We start from the raw sequence: 20,191 nt of genomic DNA on the forward strand, positions 1-20,191 counted from the left end.
ACAGTGCTGCCTGAGTGAGTATGCAAGGCAAAGACAGCTGGGCCATTTGCAGGATTTGAACACCACCTTCTCTCAAAAAAGAAAGGCTTCTCAAGGTGTTTTAATGAAATCACAACAGAGAGAGCCCTTTACTATCAATTCTGTAATTCAAATTCAACACTTCTCAGTTACTAAAATGTTACTTTAAAAAAAGCCCAGTTCAGATTTTTAAAATTAAACCCTTTGGTTTTGAGTAATGTGAAAATCATAGAGAAAGATATTGTCACAAACCACACATATTTGGGTCTATACCTGAATATAAATGATATGTGTAAGAAATATTGATTTTTGCTAATTAGGTTCACATTCTGACCATCAAACTCACACCATCACTGTGATGCAATTGCATTCAGTGGCTTTAACAAACAGAACTTGTCATTTCAACGTTATTTTCGTCTCCTTCCTCTCTAAGATGGATCGCTGGCCTTGGTCTGGGATGTCACCTATGGAGGTCACCATTGGCATGTACTTGTATTTTTGTTCTGGTGAGATTTGACCCATGTAATTAATTTACATCCAGAATCTGAACATAGTCACAGAAAGGTCTTTATGTTAAAATGGATGCCCTCCCCCAAAGAGAGAGGTTGGGTCCTGGTTGGGTGTGCAGAGTGCAATCTGTAATGATGTCACTCGCTTTTTTTCACATTTTTGCAGTATTCTGACTTTAGACAGCAAAAGGAGATTCATCTGTTTCTATGCAGATGCATGCTATAAGCCCAGAATCTGTTCTGAACTAACACCTCAGTGCAACAATTTGCACCAACCACTGCATTGAATTAAACAGGTAAACTGAAGCATTTAATCTGAAATCAATTCTTTATTTCCTTTCTCAACACTAGTGGTTCAGCATTAATTAGATGTTGTGTCCTTCCCAGCACAACTCTGAAGAGGCTGAGAAGCAAGGGGAGAGTTTACAGTAAGACTGACACCATGAAGCTCTCAGTGCTACAGTTGTCAAACCTGGACGGCTCTTGGCCCTCCTGCCCCAGCGATGCTCTCCCTGCAGCTGGTGGCAGGAGCTCAGCATGGCATGGGACTGGGCTTGCAGGTGACAGAAACAGGTCCTGGAGCCAGGCAGCTGCTGCAAAGCAAACGAGCTCTGCGCTTCTCTGTCCGAGTCTGAGCCTTAAGCGTGTCTTGAGGGTGATCCTCAGCAAAGCCACTCTGCCAAGGAGTGGGCTGCTCATTCTTGCAGCCTGGCATGGCGTGGCAGGCCTGAAGGGCTGGTGTTGCTGGATTAAGGAAAGATTTCATTTCTACGGGAAGATCAATAAAACAAAAGGAGCTGGGAGGAAAGTGGACAGGGTGGGTGATTGATGTGCAGCGGGGCTTGGCGTTTCCAGGCGGGAAGTGGGAGTTCCCTGACAGGGACATTATGCCTGCATGACAGGGGCAGGCCACGGATGTCACTCACGGCACCTCAGCTCCCTTCAGGACCCCAGATTGCAGCACATTTTATCTAACTCATCTGACTGGCTTTGGAATGTGTGCTTGCCAAAGCTAACAGGTGGCAGGAAATGTCCATGCAGGGTTTAGTCTCAAACGGAGAGGGAGGATCAGAGATCAACACACAGCCCAGATATGTGAGGGGCTCTGCCTCAGCATCACCACTTCTCTCCTCAAAATCATGTATTCCTGACTCCATCTCTCTCCTGAGTGGTGCTCAGGAGCCTTTCCAGGCTCCATTCCTGCAAGCCAGGCATGCAGCGATCTTCTGGCAGGTTCTAACACTGTCATCACAGGCAAAAACCTCACATGAGGGAAGTGCAGAGTATGCCTTGTGCTGCTGTGGCACCTACCTTCTCCCCTGGGGTCACTGAGATCCTCCAGACACAGTGGGAATAGGAGGGGTAGCCATTTGGAAAGCCAGGGGCTGAGAAATTACCTGTTGAATCTTGCAAGGTCTCTCCACAAGCTGCAGGAGAAGGGAAAAATCCCGTCAAAAAGGAGTGACTCTGAAAGACATCAGGGTCTACCAAACTGACTGCTCTTGGCTGCTATGTGCAGGCTGGTGGCTGGCACTCCAACAGTGCTCACCATGAGGTACTGGCCAAAGGTCACTGACCACCTGAAGCCTTGCCAAAGGGCTGATGTGAAATTTGTCAGAATTTCTGGGATAGAAGATGATCAGTGCAAGGACATAGATGAAACAGCTACCAAAGAAGAACCCTTCTTCCTTCATCATCCTTCCACATGCCAGCACTTTCAGGTTTCAGTTGAGGAATATCTCATTCACTAATCAAATGAAAAGCATTAACCCCACCCCACTTCCCAACCCCACACTGCTGCCAGCAAATCTGTTTTCACTTCATTACAAGATGCTCAATGAAGTTCTCCTTAGTTACCACTGTAAATTGTCTTTTTTGGGCTTAAAACATCCTAACAAAAGCGGGGCAAGTTCCATCACCCTCATGTTACAGCTGCCCAACACCTTCCTGTCCACTACACTGCACAGGAGAAAATATGAGCACAGCAGTCCATTGCTCTTCAACTTCCTGTTTTGTGGCCTGCTGCAGTTGATGAAATGTAGATCCCAGAGTGACTTTTGGGAAGCAAAGAATATGCACATGCATATGATCCTTTAGGGAACTGCAGCTTCCAACATCTGGAAAAGCTGTGACTACTGTAGTTCTGCTCTCTGAGACAGGATGGCTGAGCTGGAACAAGGAGGACCATCCACAGCTGCAGAGCACCTGACTGGCTGGGTGGGAGGACCACAAATATCAAGGCTCCCATTTCCTTGACACTCCCCACCAGACACATCCAAATGCCAATTGCAAGGAGCAGGGACCTTGCCTTGCCTGCTTCCCATTTGTTTTTCCAGTTTCACAACCAACTGATATTATAAAGCTCCACTGGACCTGGAACTCTGTTTCCTCAGAGATGGCAAGGCAGCTCCCAAAAATCCCTGAGCAGCAGTGCTTTGAAACATCCTTGAAAGGCCTTCCCTTTCTCATGGAAATGTGGAAATGCCAGGAGTTGTTCCTCTCCTTGATGCTATCACAGGGTAATTTTGCAGCCGTGATTACATTTAGATGGGTGGGTGTGCAGTTGGAGATGAAAAGAGACAGGTTCCATTGAAAAAGTGTAATATGTTCAAGCAGGGGAGAAGGAGTCACCTAATCCAGAATTTCTTAATTTCTCTAAGGAAGTTTGAGCCACAGTTTGACAGATCAGACTAGATAAAGAAATGTGGGGACACAGAAAAGAGCTTTTTAACTTTTTTTTTTTTTTTTAATAAATAGGGAATTCCAATCCACAACTCACCAGGATAAATAAATGTTCTTTTTCTCCGCTCAAAAATCTATTTAAACAAACATGAAATTATAAAGGGAGCTGAAAATCACAGGAAACATGCACAACATGAGCATAGTGATAGCAGATTATTGCTCGCAGATGAGCCATAGTGAAGGTTTCCAACAGGCCAGACTTAATTCTCCCAGAGTGCAATTACACAATGACTGGCAAGACCCTGTAATTATGGAACAGGTACTATTGTCTACTTGCAAAGTCTGCTTGCAAAGACTACTTTGCTGAAATCTGAAAGCAGACCTATCTAACCCTCTGACCCCTGCAGAGGAAACTCCCCTGCTCTGTGCCAGGCTGGCCTTGCAGCACGGAGCAAAGTGCAGTGCAGTGCAGGGGAAGCACGACAGTGAGCAATGCATCACTGTGGGGACAGCCCAACCTCCTGCAGAGCACCCTAGAAAGCAGTATTACTGTACTCCACTTAGTAGCAAAGAAGACAAGAGGTCCAAGAAAGCAGCTGTTCAGCACTTTTGGGATCCAAGAAACTGAGCAGGTAGGAAGGAACAGCAGTGAAAAGCAAAGCAGTAAGGTGAATGCTTCAGAACTCATTTGTAAATGAAGCAGGTGGGTGACAGGAACTTGCAGCTCATCAGCTGGTTACTGGTACACTGTATCTTTTTGAAAATGCCCAGAGAAATGGAAATAATATAATTCAGGACCATTCTCAATTTACTGTTTAACCATTCCTGCACACTTAGCACAGCTACACAAGCCTTTTTCCTTCAGCACAGCATCAGACAGCAGGATGAGCTGTTTTAAAGCTTTTGTAGTCACTGTAGTCATCAAATCCTCAACTGTGCAGCCATAGCAAATCTAGCATTAACTACTATGTAGCAGACTGCAACTTGCCTTCAAGAAATTCCTTCAGCACATTTCATTTGATTTCACCTGGCTTGGCACTAACTTTAACCCAGCAGGTACAAGCTTTGAGGAATTAAGAGCAATTCAAACCAGCAGGGTTTTAGAATGGACAAGCTAAGCAAGCCCTAACTGTAGCAGGCACATGAGCTCCAGTCTAGTGAGCTGGAGAGCCCTGTTGCTTACCACAGATATAGTTGTTCTGGCTGATTCCAGTGCATGCTTGTAACTCATCCTCCACCACACTAGCTCTTTTTTTTTGGAGATATTATTAGGCATTCTCAGATGGAGACTCTCTTTGTAGAAGGGAAGCCATCTGCCACTCAGCTTCTGAATTATGGTGCTGCATTTTACCCTAAAATCCTCGGCTTGCCTGCCGAACAAAGTGTCTTCATCCTAAAGTCTCATTCAGACCCTGCTTGAACACACAGATGAAGTCCTTTGGTTTTGAACCCCTTTGCTTTGTATTTTGCAGAGGAAGAAAACTTTCCAAGCTACAGATTCAAATAGCAGAATAAGATGTTACTGTCATTAAATACATTGCACCTCTTCTCCTAAGACACAACTTGTGTACAAATTTTGATGAAAAAAAAAAACAACAAAAAAAACCAAAGCAGAACAACAGTATTTGAAAAAAAAATAGTTTAGTAGGCTTAAATCTCTAATTATTTTGCTGCCTAATATGTTCTGAACTGCAATAACCTCTGGTAAAGCTTTGTGGGGAAAAAAAAAAGTAGGAAAAGTTCTACTTCTCAAATGGAAAACTTGAGAGTTACAGAAGAGTCCTCATTTTAAAGAAAGTTGCTTTGTAGCTTTTAGTTAGTACCTCAGGCCAAAGTGGCTTTCAGCTTGCCTTGAGAAATCTAAATCTGTAATTGATTCTTCCAGCTATGGGAATGAAAAGCCTGGGTGGATTAAGGCTGATTCAATCAAAAAACATAGTGCAAAACAAACTAACCCCTAAACTAATCCATGAGATAATTTTGCAAGAACAACATTTTACTCAACCAAAATCAATTTAGAGATTATGATGAGTGTAAAAAGAAAAACGTAATTATGAGGTAAAAAGAAAAAAAAAAGTTAATTAGAACTAACAGACCAAAAAGTTATACCATTATAAGATAAAAGCAGTAATCTTCAAACATGTAGACCCTGAAGCCCTCAGAATTCATTGTAGACCCTTATGGACTCATACTTTCTGACCTGTAGCTGGATACAGAAAAACAGTGGATTTGCACACCAACTTTCAGGGCCTCAGTCTACCAGACATCTTTCCACCATTTTGCTAACTCCTAGTCCCCACTCTGCCCGTTGCCTTGTACATCAGCTTAATTTTCTATGAATAGAACCTACACTGGACCAATCTGAAGCCCTACAGCAGACACATCTTAGGCATGTTCACTTCTCCCCCACGGCTCCAGCCTAAAGCATTTGATAGTCGGCATTTCCCAAGTCTCTTTCCTCAAGGATGGTGCTCTTGAACTCCAATGCTTTCCACATAAACCATGTGTCTATGATGAAGCAGGCTCCACCTCCCCAAGCCACATTTACCTGGGCATTTGTACAACTTCCTTGCCTGAGCGATGTCCCCCTGGCTCAGGCGCACGCGCTGACCGATGGTCGGCCGGACGCCGTTGTCGTCGCGGCGGGGAAGGATGGTGTCGAGGAAAACTCCTCTGAAGGGAAGAGCAGAGACACAGAGCACTGAAGTAGGGAAAGTGACACCATGAACAGAAAGCAGAGCTGGCAGGCCTCCCACACCCCATCCCCCTGACCATACATCCCATGCTAACAAGCAGTAGTGGTTCAGCTTCTAATAACTGCTAACTATCTCAAGACAGCCTTCTCACTATAGCAGACAGCTTCCAAATGTACAAGCAAGTCTGCCAAGCCAAATTCCTCTTGGATATCTCAAAATTGCTGCTGCCTCTGTTTGAGGTAGCACATTCCTCGCCATAAATCAGAAAAAGAAATGAAATATTCCTGCAGACAGTTCATGGCACATCTGGCTCAGCAGAAGCACTGATCTGGCATTTGAGCCAAAGAGGCAGAGGGAGTATTCCCAGTAGAAGATGGGCTTGGGCTGGCAGTGTCTGTAGCTGCCACAGACAAGAGGAAAAGATCATGTGCTCTACCTTTGTTCTGTATGAGTTTCCAAACTAGTAACTCTACTTGTCTCTGCCTCTTCTCACTTGCTACTATTTCTTCCATGTGCTTCACACTCAGGAGCTCTTTACTGCACTTCTGATCTCAGTTCAGTGAAGGATTTAAGCTCAGCCCTCACTTCTATCAAAATGCAGTCCATCTAGCCAAGCAAGAGCTTGCACACAAAAAGAGACCCCAAGGGAGCATCAGGACTGTAAAGAAGGAGGGAGAGAATCAGAAACTTGACCTCCAGGTTGGCAAAATCCAAGCTCTCGCAGCCAGGTTGTCCAGTCCATAGGAACCTTTCACTGCACCCCAGAATGCCAAACAGGCTTGGGGATGCCAAGGCCAACATGGACCTTTACCTTCAGCAATAGCTCAGTGAGGCAGACTGCCCTTTCTGAAGGACAGGATATAAATGTCCAGAGAGTCCAATGGGAGACCAGGGCAGAAGCAATAATTTTAGTGTTGCCTAGTCCAGAGGTAGGGAGGGAAGGGGGGAAATTGTTTTGTAAATATTCAGACTGAAGAAAGAAATAGAAGGAAAGGAATTTAATGCGTTTTGAAAACCAGAATCAGCTGTTGCATGGGAGATGTTGGCATCTTTTCAGCAGTAGAAAAATTCCTGATCAGCACCAAAACCAGTAGTTACAAGATCTGAGGTGAGTCCCGCAAATTTCAATTTATAAATTCTGTTTGTTATTCTAAATGCCAACTGCATACCTTGGGCTGAATTTAAGTTCATGTACTGAAAATAAATCCTCCAATTCCAGAAACACCAGAAGCATAGAAACAGGTCAGTTTTCTCACAGTAAATTTTCAAGTCTCCTCAGGAGTTCATAGAAGAACTCAGCATTTGGCAGGGACATACTTCTGTGGCCTCTGAAATGCTTTCTGCAGATCTCCAGGCTCAACCAGGGAAGAATGACAGAGTTTAATAGAAAAACCAAAATGCACATGCAAAGTTTTGATTCTTTTTCCCGCTTCAGCCCTCACAACTGTGCACTCACAGCCCTCAGCTTTGTGCACATAATATATACCTCAGGCACTGCTCACACAACACAAACCACCCACACAACTTCCAACTACCCTTGCTACCTGCCAAACACGTTTTCTTCTAGAAGGCTGTACTCTATGCTGAGGCAGTAAGATTTTTGGTTTTGCTTTTTCCTCCAATTGAATTTTTCCTCCTTTCACATGCATTGCTGAACACGACTCTCAACTACAGAGCACTAAGTACAGTTTCTCTCATTTTGCCATCAAAGGAACCAAGAACAGGAGAATCTGTCTGGCCCAAACCACACAAATCCCAGAAGTCTCATGCTGTCCACCCAAATCTCATCTGCTTAGAAACACTTGGAGCGTAAAGTTGCACATTTGGTGAGTGCCTCTAAAAGTGCAAATACTTTGACTCAAAAATAAACAATAAACATCATTAAACAGAGCAGCTCAGGGAGCCTAACACCAGAACCATGCTTGAGTAAAATACCTACACTCTCCTCCCAGAGGTAGGAGAAGAACCCATGAATCCTGGATGCCCCATTCTCTTGCTGTCCAGGCACAGGCAGAACACGCATTAGCTGCCCAGTGCAGTTGTAAGCCAAGCACAACACCCCGCCATTCCTACCAGCTCAGAACAACAGAGTCTGACAAGAGATTGACACAAGTCAGTAGCATCTGCACAGCACCCTGAACACACAAAGTGCCGGGCCAATGCTATGAAATTATCAATTGATCTCAACAGACCCTAAACATTCCTGTCCCAGGAGATAGGGTAACAAATACAGGTGCCTACACAGCACCCAAGGAAGCAGAAATTCAAGGCAGGTTAAGGACTCAGCTGCAGGCAGCTACTTTATACCTCCATGTGCAGAAGAGAGACAACATGACCCTTCATGCAGTAAAACCTGTGGAGGATTTATGTATGTCTTGTGCAGGATTAGGACAGTGCATTGCAAATACAAGATGTGCCTCCTGGGCATCCTAATTTGAACAGGAGCTTGCAGAGGTCATATTTTGTAACTCCAGACTGTGCTGTCATGTCTACTAGCAAGCCACTTACTGAATTAAGGTAACCAGCTACTAGCTTAGGGCTTTGTAAAGGTTTTAACTTTCTTCTTGTTAAGTTGCCATTTTTAGGTCTTGACAGCTGTAAAAGAAATTGTTTCATGATACAGCAACATTCAGTCTAGATTGCTGCCATAGACTGCTGTAAGAAATGCACCAGGAAATAAAAGCCTGCAGCCACACTCTGCACAACAGGCAAAATTCTGACCTAGACAAGAACAGAAATTCCAATGGTAAAAACTTGTTCCTGATGTCATTACAGCCTCTTGTGCCATACTCCTATTTCTATTAGTCACAGGCAAAAATGAGAGGCATATTTTGCTATGAAATGGAAAGAGGTGACTCTACATCAATCCTCAAAAGTATCACTGGAAATGATTTCCACTGCTAGGACTCATCAAATTTCAGAAAAGCTATACCTTTCTGTCCTAGGTAAAAAGTTTAGAATAAAAAGGGCCCAGGATTTAATGCAGCATTTGACCATGAAAAGCACCATATGATTCATTATCATCAATATTGACTGAAGTTAAAAACAAGGTTGTACTAAGTGCCAGGTAAGAATTGCTACAAGAGAGTAAGTCACAGACATGACTGTGTGTCCTTTCCCCGCTCACTCACACATCCCACCTCCACTGGTCAGGTGCTCACACCATCTTATGTCAACTTTCTGGTGTCTGCTAATGTATAAACACACCCAATGCAGCCCTTCCCTTGCAGGCCCAAGCAGGAACTCTGTCCCTTTCCTAGCCACTGATCTTAATGAAACTTGCTGGAACTTAATATCTTCAGGGACTCTGTGCTTCTGTCAGTCTGGGATGCAACTGGCCAGCACTCGCAAACCTCAGTGAGGTGGGAAGGTCAGGTGCATATACCCACCAGTCTCTCTGGCTGGTCAATGCCGTGCTCCCTTAGGGGAGCAGATGTCAAAACAGGTCTTGGCAAAGTAAAAGCCTAATCCAGCCCTGTTTATTTGTGGTGAGAGCACAATCAGCCTACCGAGGCACTGAGTGCTCAGTTCAATTACGGCACAAAGACTGCAACTGGGGTATGGGTGGGTCACAGAGACAAAGAGCTTAAAGAAAACAGACTTAAAAATCCTATCAAGCACCAATTTAAATCTAGCAGGACTCTTGCCATTTTTACCCATTTTGGCCCAGCAGTGCTCTGAAGGACCCTAGTTTTCAAGAGACACAGACTTAAAGGCATCCACAATATAAATGGTGGTAATAGCTTAATCCTGCTTTTGTGCAAGACAATTCAAACCATTAAGAGTTTAGCAAATGCTGGGGGGGTCCAGCAGATGCTTCAAGGGAAGAAAAATTGTTTGCTTTAGATATCTAATAGAAAGAAATCTGCAAAGTCTGCAAAACACCCTTGCTCAGGCACCATCTCCTCCTGCCACAACAAGCAGCATTTCAGCCATTTTCCACTGGTTGGTGTGAAGTTTTCAAAAAAAAAAGCACAAAGCAACAGGCTTGGCCCTTCAATACAACAGGGGAGTAAGAAAATGTAAGAAGTCACAAAGACATCTTTAATTTTTGCAACAAAAATTTTCCCAGAGTGTGAATACTTCCACTGTACCTTCCAACCCCTTTACTCACAGCATGTAGTGACAGAAAGCTCTTAGGAAGGAGCAATAGTAGGATTTACTGAAGAAAACTTCTACCAGTGCAGCAAAATGAATTTGGTCATCCAGTAACTCTCATTCCAAATACAGGACATAACTATGCTTATATCACCTCTCTATCCAGTAGAGCAGAATGATCAGAAAATGGGCTCCATCTGGAGGTATGAGATGGGAGACAAAGACAAACAGCCTATGCAGAAACCGGCACTTGGTGGGGGCAGGACTGATAACTCCTCCATGAAAAAACCCAGTCACAAAGAACCACATAGCTGCAGAGGCCATGATCAAAAGCTCATGCATAAATGGGTAAAAAAAAACACCCAAGCAATTAAAGATCATGATCTAGAGTTCAATTCTCCCTCAGCACAACCACTACAGACTCTGATGGCTGTATTGTGACTCCAAAGCATAAGCTGGACAACCAGAGATTCCAAGCTTGTTCTAGTATTACCCAATGTGCACATGGGCAGATATGCACACAATGTGCTGCCTGGGAAGGCTGCCAAAGAATGTCAGCAAGGCTTTGGAAACTCTCTAAAATTACCAGTATTATTACTGAGCAAATACAGCGGAACAGGGAAAACAGGAGTCCACCATACTACACCCACCTTGCTTCTTCAAAAAATTTTTGAGCCTTGCAATGAAGCAATAGATCAGAGGTCTCCTTCTAGGCTCTATATATCCCATAGAGCTAACCACAACTACCAAAAATGGTCTTAAGGACATGTAACCTTGAATTATCACCTGGAGAACGTGTTCCTAGCATAGTGCATGATGCTGTCAAAGTCATAGGTCTCTCCAAGTGAGTTCACTTCCCCAGCTTCCATCTTTAAAAAGTTGTACTCCTGACCTGTGATGACAAACAAAAAAGAAAAGAAACAAACCACTCTTACAGAATTTAAAAAAAAAAAAAAAAAAAAAGGCTTTTACCTGTGGGAGCCTAGAATGAAACAGACATGCTCCTGTGTTTCAACAATTCCAGCTGGACATCCAAAATTTCTATTCATATAGCTATTTTGACCCTTAGTCTACAGCAATATTTCTTCTCTATCCCAACCCTCAGACCACCAGCATTTTCCACAAGTGTAGCAAGAAAGGTTTCTACCCAGCCAAAAGCCAGGTGGAATAACCTGAAGTGTGATTTTACCTTGCTGTATGTTCTCTCTGATGATAGTGACATGCTGGTCCCTGTCAGGCCGTGTGTGCTCATGCCAGAAACCCACCACATGACCCAGCTCATGAGCCACAATACCAAACTTGTCACAGTTCTTTCCAATGGATATTGCCTGAGGGCCCCCTCCTCGGCGACCCACGTAGGAGCAACACCTGGAAAAGAAAACCCACAAACCCATGCAGCACATCAGTGACTTGAGGAACTCTAAAACATAGGAACAGAGCATGGCTTCTGGCAGGGGTCAGAACAGGCCAGCAGGTGCACACACTATATGTACTTACATGTAAGTACAAAGAAAACATAAAGAAAAAAGTGTGTATCTATAAACACGCACGTGTACACTTCAGTGTTATCCCGGGAAAAAAGAATCCAGAAAGGCTTAGCACCTTCTGAGCAAATGCTAAACTATCCTAGCAATCCCCACTGAAAGTGACCAGCTGCATCTCGGTGTCAGATTCTCCACTGGTCTGTTCTGGGCTAGACTCACAAAGCCACGTGTGACTGAAAGCACTGTTTGCAATAGAGAGCTGCAGGGAACGTGGGCATCACTTACCCACATGTTCTGTACGTGAACACAATGAAGCTCTCTTCATCAGTTCTCTCCACAAAGGTCACACAAGTGTGCTTCTCCCAGTGCCTCATTGCTTGCTTAAAGATAGCTCTTTGGGTTCCTGGAAGAGAAACCAAGAGGAGCAAACAGTGAAGGCCTGGCTTTCAGGAAAATCTCTAACAGATTTCATCTGGTTATGGGTACAGTCAACCTTTCAAACAATCAATCTTATACTGTAGACAGCTCTTGGACTCTAGGGCCCACTTCCAGCTACAGCATTACCTTCCTGTATCATCTTTTCTCTCCTTGTGCCTGATGAATTTACTGCTCTAATTAAACAGGTAGAAAACTTTACAGATTAAGCACATCAGTATTTGTGAATATAAAACAGGCCACCTTTCTAGGTACAGGCCATTTTAGCAGAGCTGCCAGGTGGTCTGATCTGAACACCAGCTACTAAGTGATGTGCCAGACTTGCTCTCATGACATGAAGTAATGGCCATGCCCATCTTTCAAGACCCAGCAATCTCATGAGTGCTATAGATGCTCCTCAAAACTAAGGCAAACCTATTGTCAGGAACCCAGAGTACTTCTGCTCCTACTCTTCCAACAGCAGAGAGAGTTCTCTTCTGGAAAAACAGGGGGCAAGCACAGCTCACAGGTGCTGGCCTCTAAAGAAAAGTAACTCAGTCGCTCAAGTATTTCTTGGACTCGGAGAGAAGAACCATCTCAGAGCACACCTCAGCTTCAGGCTTCCACAGTGCACAACTCCTTGTGCAATGACATGCCCACCCTACCTCAGCAGACAGATTCCCAAGGATCTGAGTCTTTTGTGGGAGAACTCTGCTCCAGAGATTTCCTGCACAGCGTGAGACACAAACCCCATGGCAAACAGAGAGCAGTGTTTTCACTACTGACCAGTGAAATTTCCTCCGATCACATAGGGGATGACCCCCCCTGGCCAGATCCTCTCAGCCCTGGCCGTGGTTGCCCTGCGCACTCTGGCAGAGGAGTGTGCATCCATCCCTGACTCATCTTTGTATTCCTTCCTCCTCGGGCTCCTTGCAAGCGTTGTGTTCTGCCTGCCGTCTGCAAGACAGAGTGGCAACACTGTTTAAATCCTCTTTAGTTCCACCTGCAGCCCTCAGGCAATACCCTGGAGCTTCAGAAAAAGATAAAAAGAGAAAGCAAGGTGTTAAACCAAACCAGAAGTCATAGCCAGATTTCCCAGAGATTTTTTTGGGATTTTGAGACTGCTAATCTCTAGAAAACTGTCCCTTCTTGTTTTGGAGCCTCCACATGCACTATGCCAAAGCTGTTCTCCCATTAGGATGTCAAAGCACATCCTTCCCTGTCTCTAGCCACTCCCTCTCCACAACAACAACTTCACAGATGGGGATACAGTACTCAAGGGGAACAGAAGGTGGGAATGAAGCCTAGATGTCACTGTATACTCTCAACTTGCCCTACCTATCCACTCATCTGCAGAGAATGGTTTGTTCTATTAGGAATAGCTTCACCGCACCAACTACTCATTTGAGTCGGCCTTGGAAGAAGGTGACAGACTCCTAACTCTGAAATCTGTACTCAAGGCTGTAAAGTATTACTTTGGTTTCACATACCAGGTCTTGGGTGGTTTGGAAATCTATAAAGATCGGATGGTCTCTGTTGGAGGAGGGATGCTCAGGATGGGAAAAACAGGAAGTGCAGATCTCCATCCATGCTGAATCTCTTCATTTTAATGAAAAGGAGCAAAAATACAAAAGGGAAAGCAGAACACATTTCTTGTTACAAAGGGTACAGGAGCCCTGACTGTGTTGTGTTCAGCACTGGCCTTGAAATTTGCAAGAGGATTCATACAGGCTTCTGGGCAGACCCTGTCCCTTGCCCGGCATTTGTGCTGCTGCAGCTCTGCTCAGATACTGGTTATGCCTACATGAGATGCACTTTTAATGTGGCACCTCTACTCAAAAACTCCTTTACTCAAAGCTTCCTGGCTGTTCACATCCTAAGTGAGGTGCCAAGGGCAACTCAAACCCTCAAAGCAGCCACAGTCCAGCTGAGCTTTACAAACCTCTGAGTGCAGACACCACTGCTTAGATAAGCTCCCTGTGCTGCACAGCCAACTCATCAGCTGGACTAGGGCAAAGGAATAACAGAGTACAGGGGTTGCTATGCCTTCAGAGAGTGCTGGCCTAAAGGGTCACACCAAGGTGAACATCTCTGTCACTCTGAGGAGCAGCACTACTGACAGTGGCTCACCAGCAGACAGCTGTGAAGCCCAAGAGGATGGCAATTTGTATGTAAATCAGCAAGACTGGCCATAGCTTTGCTTTTCAAGTCAGAGACTTGGGATGCTGGGTTATTAAAAAGCACAGGTCCTGCTAAGACCTTCCTCTAGTGACCAGGGGGGCTGCTGAGAGCCTCTTTCCCTATTCATCCCTCCAGCTGAAGCACCAGTAAGCAAACCACTACTGCAAAGGCTGAGGGGATCAGTACAATGGGAAGGAAATGCAGGCAGTGTTAGGGAATGAAAAGAATGAACTTTAAACCCTCCCTCCTGCTTCACCAGGTCAAGCCCTTCCTGCTGAAGACCTTGCTCTGAGCTGCAGGACAAAAACGGGAATTTGCCTTTTGTTCCTCTTACTCCTAAGCACCTTCCTGCCATTTCAGAAGCTGCCCCATCCCCAAGCCAGCTGCAGGATCCTGGAAGGCAGATGCTCTGAGGTTGGGGGTTCTCCCAAAAAAGGAAGAACCATCCTCCTGAATACCGCTGGTACTGCTGGTACCAGGCACCAGCACAAACATTGGCATTAAAAGGGCCACAGCTAGAAGAAGTGAGAGGGTCTCAAGATAGAAGTAGTCTTGTCTTCTATTCACAAACTGCTCCTGTGCCTGCCCAAAATCTCTGTGGATTTGCACACGGGCAGCTCCTGATAGCAAACCCAAGTGAGGAGGTGTCTGCCCTGGGCTCTCCTGTGCCTGGTGCAGCAGCAGCTCTGCACAGGGCACTCTGGGTCCACGCTTGTGTGCCACAACACTTCCATTCCTTGCCAGCAACACACACTCTTGGGCAAGTTCTCCTCACCAGTCCTGCAACAGCTCTTGACTGCTCCTTAATAGGTACTTTTCTGCCTTTCACAACTAAAATGTGTTAAATTTCTCCTCCCTGGAGAGGCCTGACACATTCTTCTAGCAGGGGCAGCTTGTGGGTGAGGGTGAGCTGTTGCCTCTATATCACTTTGGTTATTTTTTCCCCCTCATTCACTTATTAAACTGTCTTTATCTCAACCAATGGGTTTTCTCACTCTTGCTTTTCCTGTGTTCTCACCTCTCCTGCTGGAGGAGGGGAATAGTGACTGGGTGCTTGGCTTCTGGCTGGGGTCAACCCACCACATTATAAAAGGCAAACCCACCCCTGCAGAGAGTTCACCAACAGCAAAGAATGCCTGGGCAGGGCTGATCTCCCAGGCACAGAGGCACACACATGTACAAAACAACAGAAAAATATGTTTTTACAGAGGGTAAAAAAAGTAAATAAAAGATACCCAAAGGTCTGGGTGGGGTACCACATTACCCTTTTTAACTGCTTTGTCACTGTGGTCGGTTGAAGTGGCATTTTCACTTGACACCTCTTCTCCCAGGCCTCCTGCAAAGGAAAAAAAAAGCAGAGACTCATCTCTGGTGAGCTGGATGGCAGAGCTTTGATGTGGAAAGGGCAGCAGCTATCAGTAATGCCAGCTGGGGATCTGCTGGCCACAGAAACTGTCGGCTTTCCCTGTTCAGGGAGCAGAGAGTAAACCCTTGATAAAGCTAGACAGTTTTCCTAGATTTGTTCCTAGCCTACAGTGACACTTTGCAACTCATTACCATATCATGCCTAAGTTTCTCCATATGCTGAATAAGCAGAAAGTCTCTTCTAGGGAAGGCCAATTTCATGGAGATTTAATGAGAGCAGGAGCTGAATGAGCTGATCTCTGTAGAGGTATTGCAAGAGCAAGTTTCTGTAGTCTTGGTGGCAAGATAAAGCATGAAGAGCGTGGTAAACCACCACATGCAGAAAAGAAAACATTGTTGGCCATACAGCACTGCTGGATGCAGTGTGGACACTTCCAAGAGGGATGTCTCACTTTCAAGACAGCTGGACATCTTCCAGCTGAAGTCACTGAAGGAGTCTTGCTTTGCCAGCTGGAAAACACTCCTTTGCTCTGGAGCTGGCTTCTAGCAAATCCTTCTGCAGCCCGTCCAACGGGGCAAGGACGGGGAAAAGGGATATCTCTGGCAACCTGGAGAAGGACTGAGAGGATGGTAACAAATCTCCAACATTATACTACTATAACTGATATGAGTATCAGTAAAATTATGATGAAAGATAGTTACAAAACAATTCAGAAGAAAATAAAATACCCAGACTTCCAGCTGGCTATAGGTTAGAGCTTCCTGGTCCAAGAGACACAGTAAATCAGGGGTTTGTCTCCCAAAGGAAGTGCCATAGTTTAACAGAGCTTGGCTGGACAAAAGCCATTAGATGTGTGAACAGGAACAGGCCTGATTCAACAAGATGGATTGCTCTGAACTCTATCACTCTTTTCCAGCTTCAATGTCCCATCCTAAGATTTCCCTTTGTTTTCTTTCATGCCCCGTCCTCGTCACTTCCTTAAGCCCAAGCTCAACAAAAGTTCCTCTCCTCAGTTTTACATCCCCAGGACTTCTCCCACCCCCACCTCTGCAAAGTATGCTATTCTTCACACAATATCTCATTCCATTTAAAGGAAACCCCAACTAGCCATTCATCACCAGAATTATTAAGGCATGCGGTCTTTGCCGAGGCAAAGGATAATTTTGTATTTCTAAATAAATGCAGCTTGCTTCCAGTCACAAACAGATTGCTTCTTAATTGAACTTAGGAGGTGAATTATATGGTGAATTAGGGAAAAAGAACAACTCTGTATTTAGTGAATTGTTCTCCTAAGAGGGAGCTGCATGGGATTGAATTGCAAATGATGGCACCAAACCCTGGAGCCGGCCCCTCTGCTGTGCCCGAGCCGCTGACCTCTGCCGTGCCGCGGTGCCGTTCGAGCACACGGCTTTTCCAAGCTCTGAGCACATTCTTTCCCAGAGATCAGCACAGGCCTTGGTTTCTTATGCAAAGAAGAGGTTTGAATAAACTAGTGTGACTAATGAAATCTACAACATCTTTGCATATTTTGTCTTATAGTAGCCTGTGAAAAGGGAGAGCACTACACAAAGGCCAGATATGGGGGTGTACATATACCAGATATTTTCAAACTCTAATCTCACATGGACAGGGAGCACCCACGGCCTTGTGTCCCACAAGGGTGTTTGGAAACAAACACGACCATTTTGGAAGACCCTTTTCTGATTCACTTAGTGTTTTTAGACATTTCCTATCATCATGATGCCTAAAGATATCCCAAAAATTAAAGTCACTTGACAGACATTTAGTCCTCTTCTGATTCTTTCCAAGAGAGGGCTAATGTAGGATCCCAGAAGAAGTAATTGACCATTAACAGTAAACAAGGAAGCCAAGAAATGCACCTTGCATCTGGAAGCAGCTGCACATAGGTTGCAGATAATGTGGAGGTCCTGCTGTCCCCTCAACACATTCCTGAAGTGGTACCTCTCTGTCAGACTACTCTGTCACATCCAGAAGCAGAACATATTTCAGGGTTACTGTTCCAGAGCACGAAATGCCCATGTATGTACTGAAGCCCATTTTCATTGGAAACACTGAAGAGGAGAAGGGAGATTTCCAGTTTGACATTGTGCTCTGTGGAAAGCCAATAAAAGCAGGCTTGGTATCCCACAAAGACATGACACTGACTTAATGGATTTCCAGCAGCCCCCCAAGATCACTGTCATCCTCACTGCTCTCCTCCCACTGCTGAGCTAGACCAGCACTCATCCTTCTTCAGCCTGATTGAGTTTTATCTGCTTCTCCCACAATCAGTTGAAGATACAGAATTTATTAGGTCATGTCTCCATGCAGAGAACTGTACTAGATCTCCTAAACCTTCTTAACCTCCACATTTTTGCAATTCAATTCTTCCTAACAATTTGTCCTACTTAACAGCTGCAACCCCAGCAGAACACTGCTGGAGGCCCTGACTAGGTAACTTAGCTTCTGTGACCTGGCACACACACACAGAAGAGATTCTCTACCCAGGCTGAGGAATATTTCACCTTCTACCTACAGTGCGCTTGTACAACAACTTGTTTTTCTGTTTTTCACAGACCAGCGCTGCCAAGGGAGCTTGGCTAACTGAAGGAAATGTCCAGTAGCTTGAAAGAACCACAAATCTGTGATAAATCCACCATGTCTGCAAGCATGGCTGAAGAACAGGTGTATAAATTGTTTTCAGGAACTAGAAGCAGCCTGAGGTGGTAAGTAAGGGTCCAGTGAAGCAGAAAGCAGCAGGCTGGGGCATTGTTGTGATGAAAGTAGTTTCTCCCACTCTCCCAGGAGAGGAAAATGAAAATCCAATTTTGTTAAATGAAGTCCAAGTTGTTCAGCTGAAACCAAAATAAAGAACAAGATATTAAGAGAGAGTGCACAAAGCATGCCACCAAAGCTAGACTTTTTGTAGTTCCCTTGCACCACTAGCAGAGGCAAAAGATGTGCAGCCTGAAGGAAGGGCAGGAAGCAGACTCATTCAGTACCCTTACTTCCAGTAAGAGAGGGTGGGACTTGGAGAAGTCGCAATATATCAGACCTGAAAATGTGTCTTCTACAAGATGCAATTTAGGATTGCAGGTATTTATTGCTGTGCATGTTCTGGTTTGTTTTTTTTGCTTAAGCCCAGGTAGTCTGAATCACCAAAAAGGGGACAATCAGATCTCTTGCCAACTAAAGCTTCTGTGCTTCTTCCACTTGTTTATGGACCATGAAGGGATTCTTGTCTGAAAAATGAAGAGGAAAACCAGGCAAAGCAGTGAAACAGCCTGCTGGTGAATCAGAATGCATGTAATTGGCCAGAAATACCTACCACCCTCCTATTGGGTCCACTTAGGATCTCAAAGCTGCTTGAGAGGCCACTGACTTCCAAAACATTTTAGCACCATCTCTCTTTCATCTTGTATTGGAAAATGCTACTACTCTGAGGCAAGATGAGTTACCCAACTGAAAGCAAAGAAGAAACATCAGTCTATCCTGAGTCAAGCTTCCTTTTCAAATGATGCCTATCTATTATGTTAGTCTAAAACCCAACAAGTGACAATAGGAACTGTAGTTGTCTGAAAAATTTCAGTCGGAGAACACAGAATATTCTTACACAGGAAATTGGATGGGATGAAGCCTGCAACGCCACCCTTTTTTTCAAATTGCAAAAGTTCCCACTAAAATCAAAACCACTTTCAGAACAGGTCCAAGCCAAGATACTTTCTCCTCTCCAGACCAATGAAGAATCTTTTCATGTTCACAGAGTTTTCCTTTCCCTTTCCTGATTGCTGTCCAAACAGGGAAAGGGTTCCACAGCTGAACTTTGAAGACAGCTACCACCCATATGCTCATCACCTCTGCTGAGGACAAAGGAGTCCACAGTGAGCACCGAGGACTTTGACAGATTTCCCAATTTTTCTGATTTAGCAGAGAGTAACTTGGCTGTGCACATAATTATTTGCTCTCAGGTGAATCCAACCACAGCAAGACTTTTTCTAATATATCCTACTGTGGAGAAAAGGCCATTTCAGAGCTGGGAGACAACACAGTGATAAAAAAAAATACTTTTGAAAAATTATTAACGACTTCACCTCCCCTACCTTATGTGTTAGAACACCCTGCTTCCATAGTCTCACTCAATATATAGGCTATTCACATGCCATGGCTTAGAGATTGGATTTCAGAGACTGAAATGAAGCACCAAGTAGTGCAGTTAACATTAAACACTAGTCATTCTTTAGAGTTTCAGTTCTGGTCAGTTCTGTCATATTATGACCATCAGAGAAGCTCCTGGAAAAACAGGATAAATCAAACCATGCAAACATGCAGTTTTTAACTTTATTAACCAGTGGTCAAGAACTGTTTAGCACAGGAAAAAACTATTTCACTGGGTTTTCTAAGCACAGAAAAAGTGATGATTTTATTAAAACAATTTCTGCTGGGAAAATGCATTCAGAATGCAGAACAGATGTTTCCCAGAGCTGGTGGAGAGTCTATAGCAAAAACCTTTCATAAACCCCCGTACCCTGGAGATCTGAGCAAATGGTTTGAGATATATCCTTCAGCATTTCCTGTCAGTGGAATAGCTGAAGCTCCCTCAATTTACTTCAAGAAAAATAAATTAAAGAAAGGAAGAATTCTGAGCCCCAAATTCCCTGCAGGAATCTGTTTTTCCTATTCAGAGTAAGCTGACTAGCTGCAATAACTCAGGAGAGTCCCAAGGTCCAGAGGCTTGACAGGCAG

The 20,191-nt window shown here is 44.5% G+C and overlaps 1 protein-coding gene across 1 annotated transcript in view; it reads right to left on the reverse strand.

The window, feature by feature from the left end:
- LOC132329567 (tolloid-like protein 2) overlaps nt 1-10,835 on the reverse strand; it is a 31,816-nt gene extending 20,981 nt beyond the window's left edge. Inside the window, exons 1-3 of the mRNA XM_059850767.1 lie at nt 10,777-10,835; nt 5,758-5,882; nt 1,839-1,954 (exon numbers count right to left, since the gene is read on the reverse strand). Coding sequence (XP_059706750.1) covers nt 1,839-1,954; nt 5,758-5,882; nt 10,777-10,835 — 300 coding nt within the window. The remainder of the gene's footprint in view (nt 1-1,838; nt 1,955-5,757; nt 5,883-10,776) is intronic.
- Nucleotides 10,836-20,191: the final 9,356 nt, after the last annotated feature.

This window comes from Haemorhous mexicanus, chromosome 7 (genome assembly GCF_027477595.1).
Source record: "Haemorhous mexicanus isolate bHaeMex1 chromosome 7, bHaeMex1.pri, whole genome shotgun sequence".
Lineage (NCBI taxonomy): Eukaryota > Metazoa > Chordata > Aves > Passeriformes > Fringillidae > Haemorhous > Haemorhous mexicanus.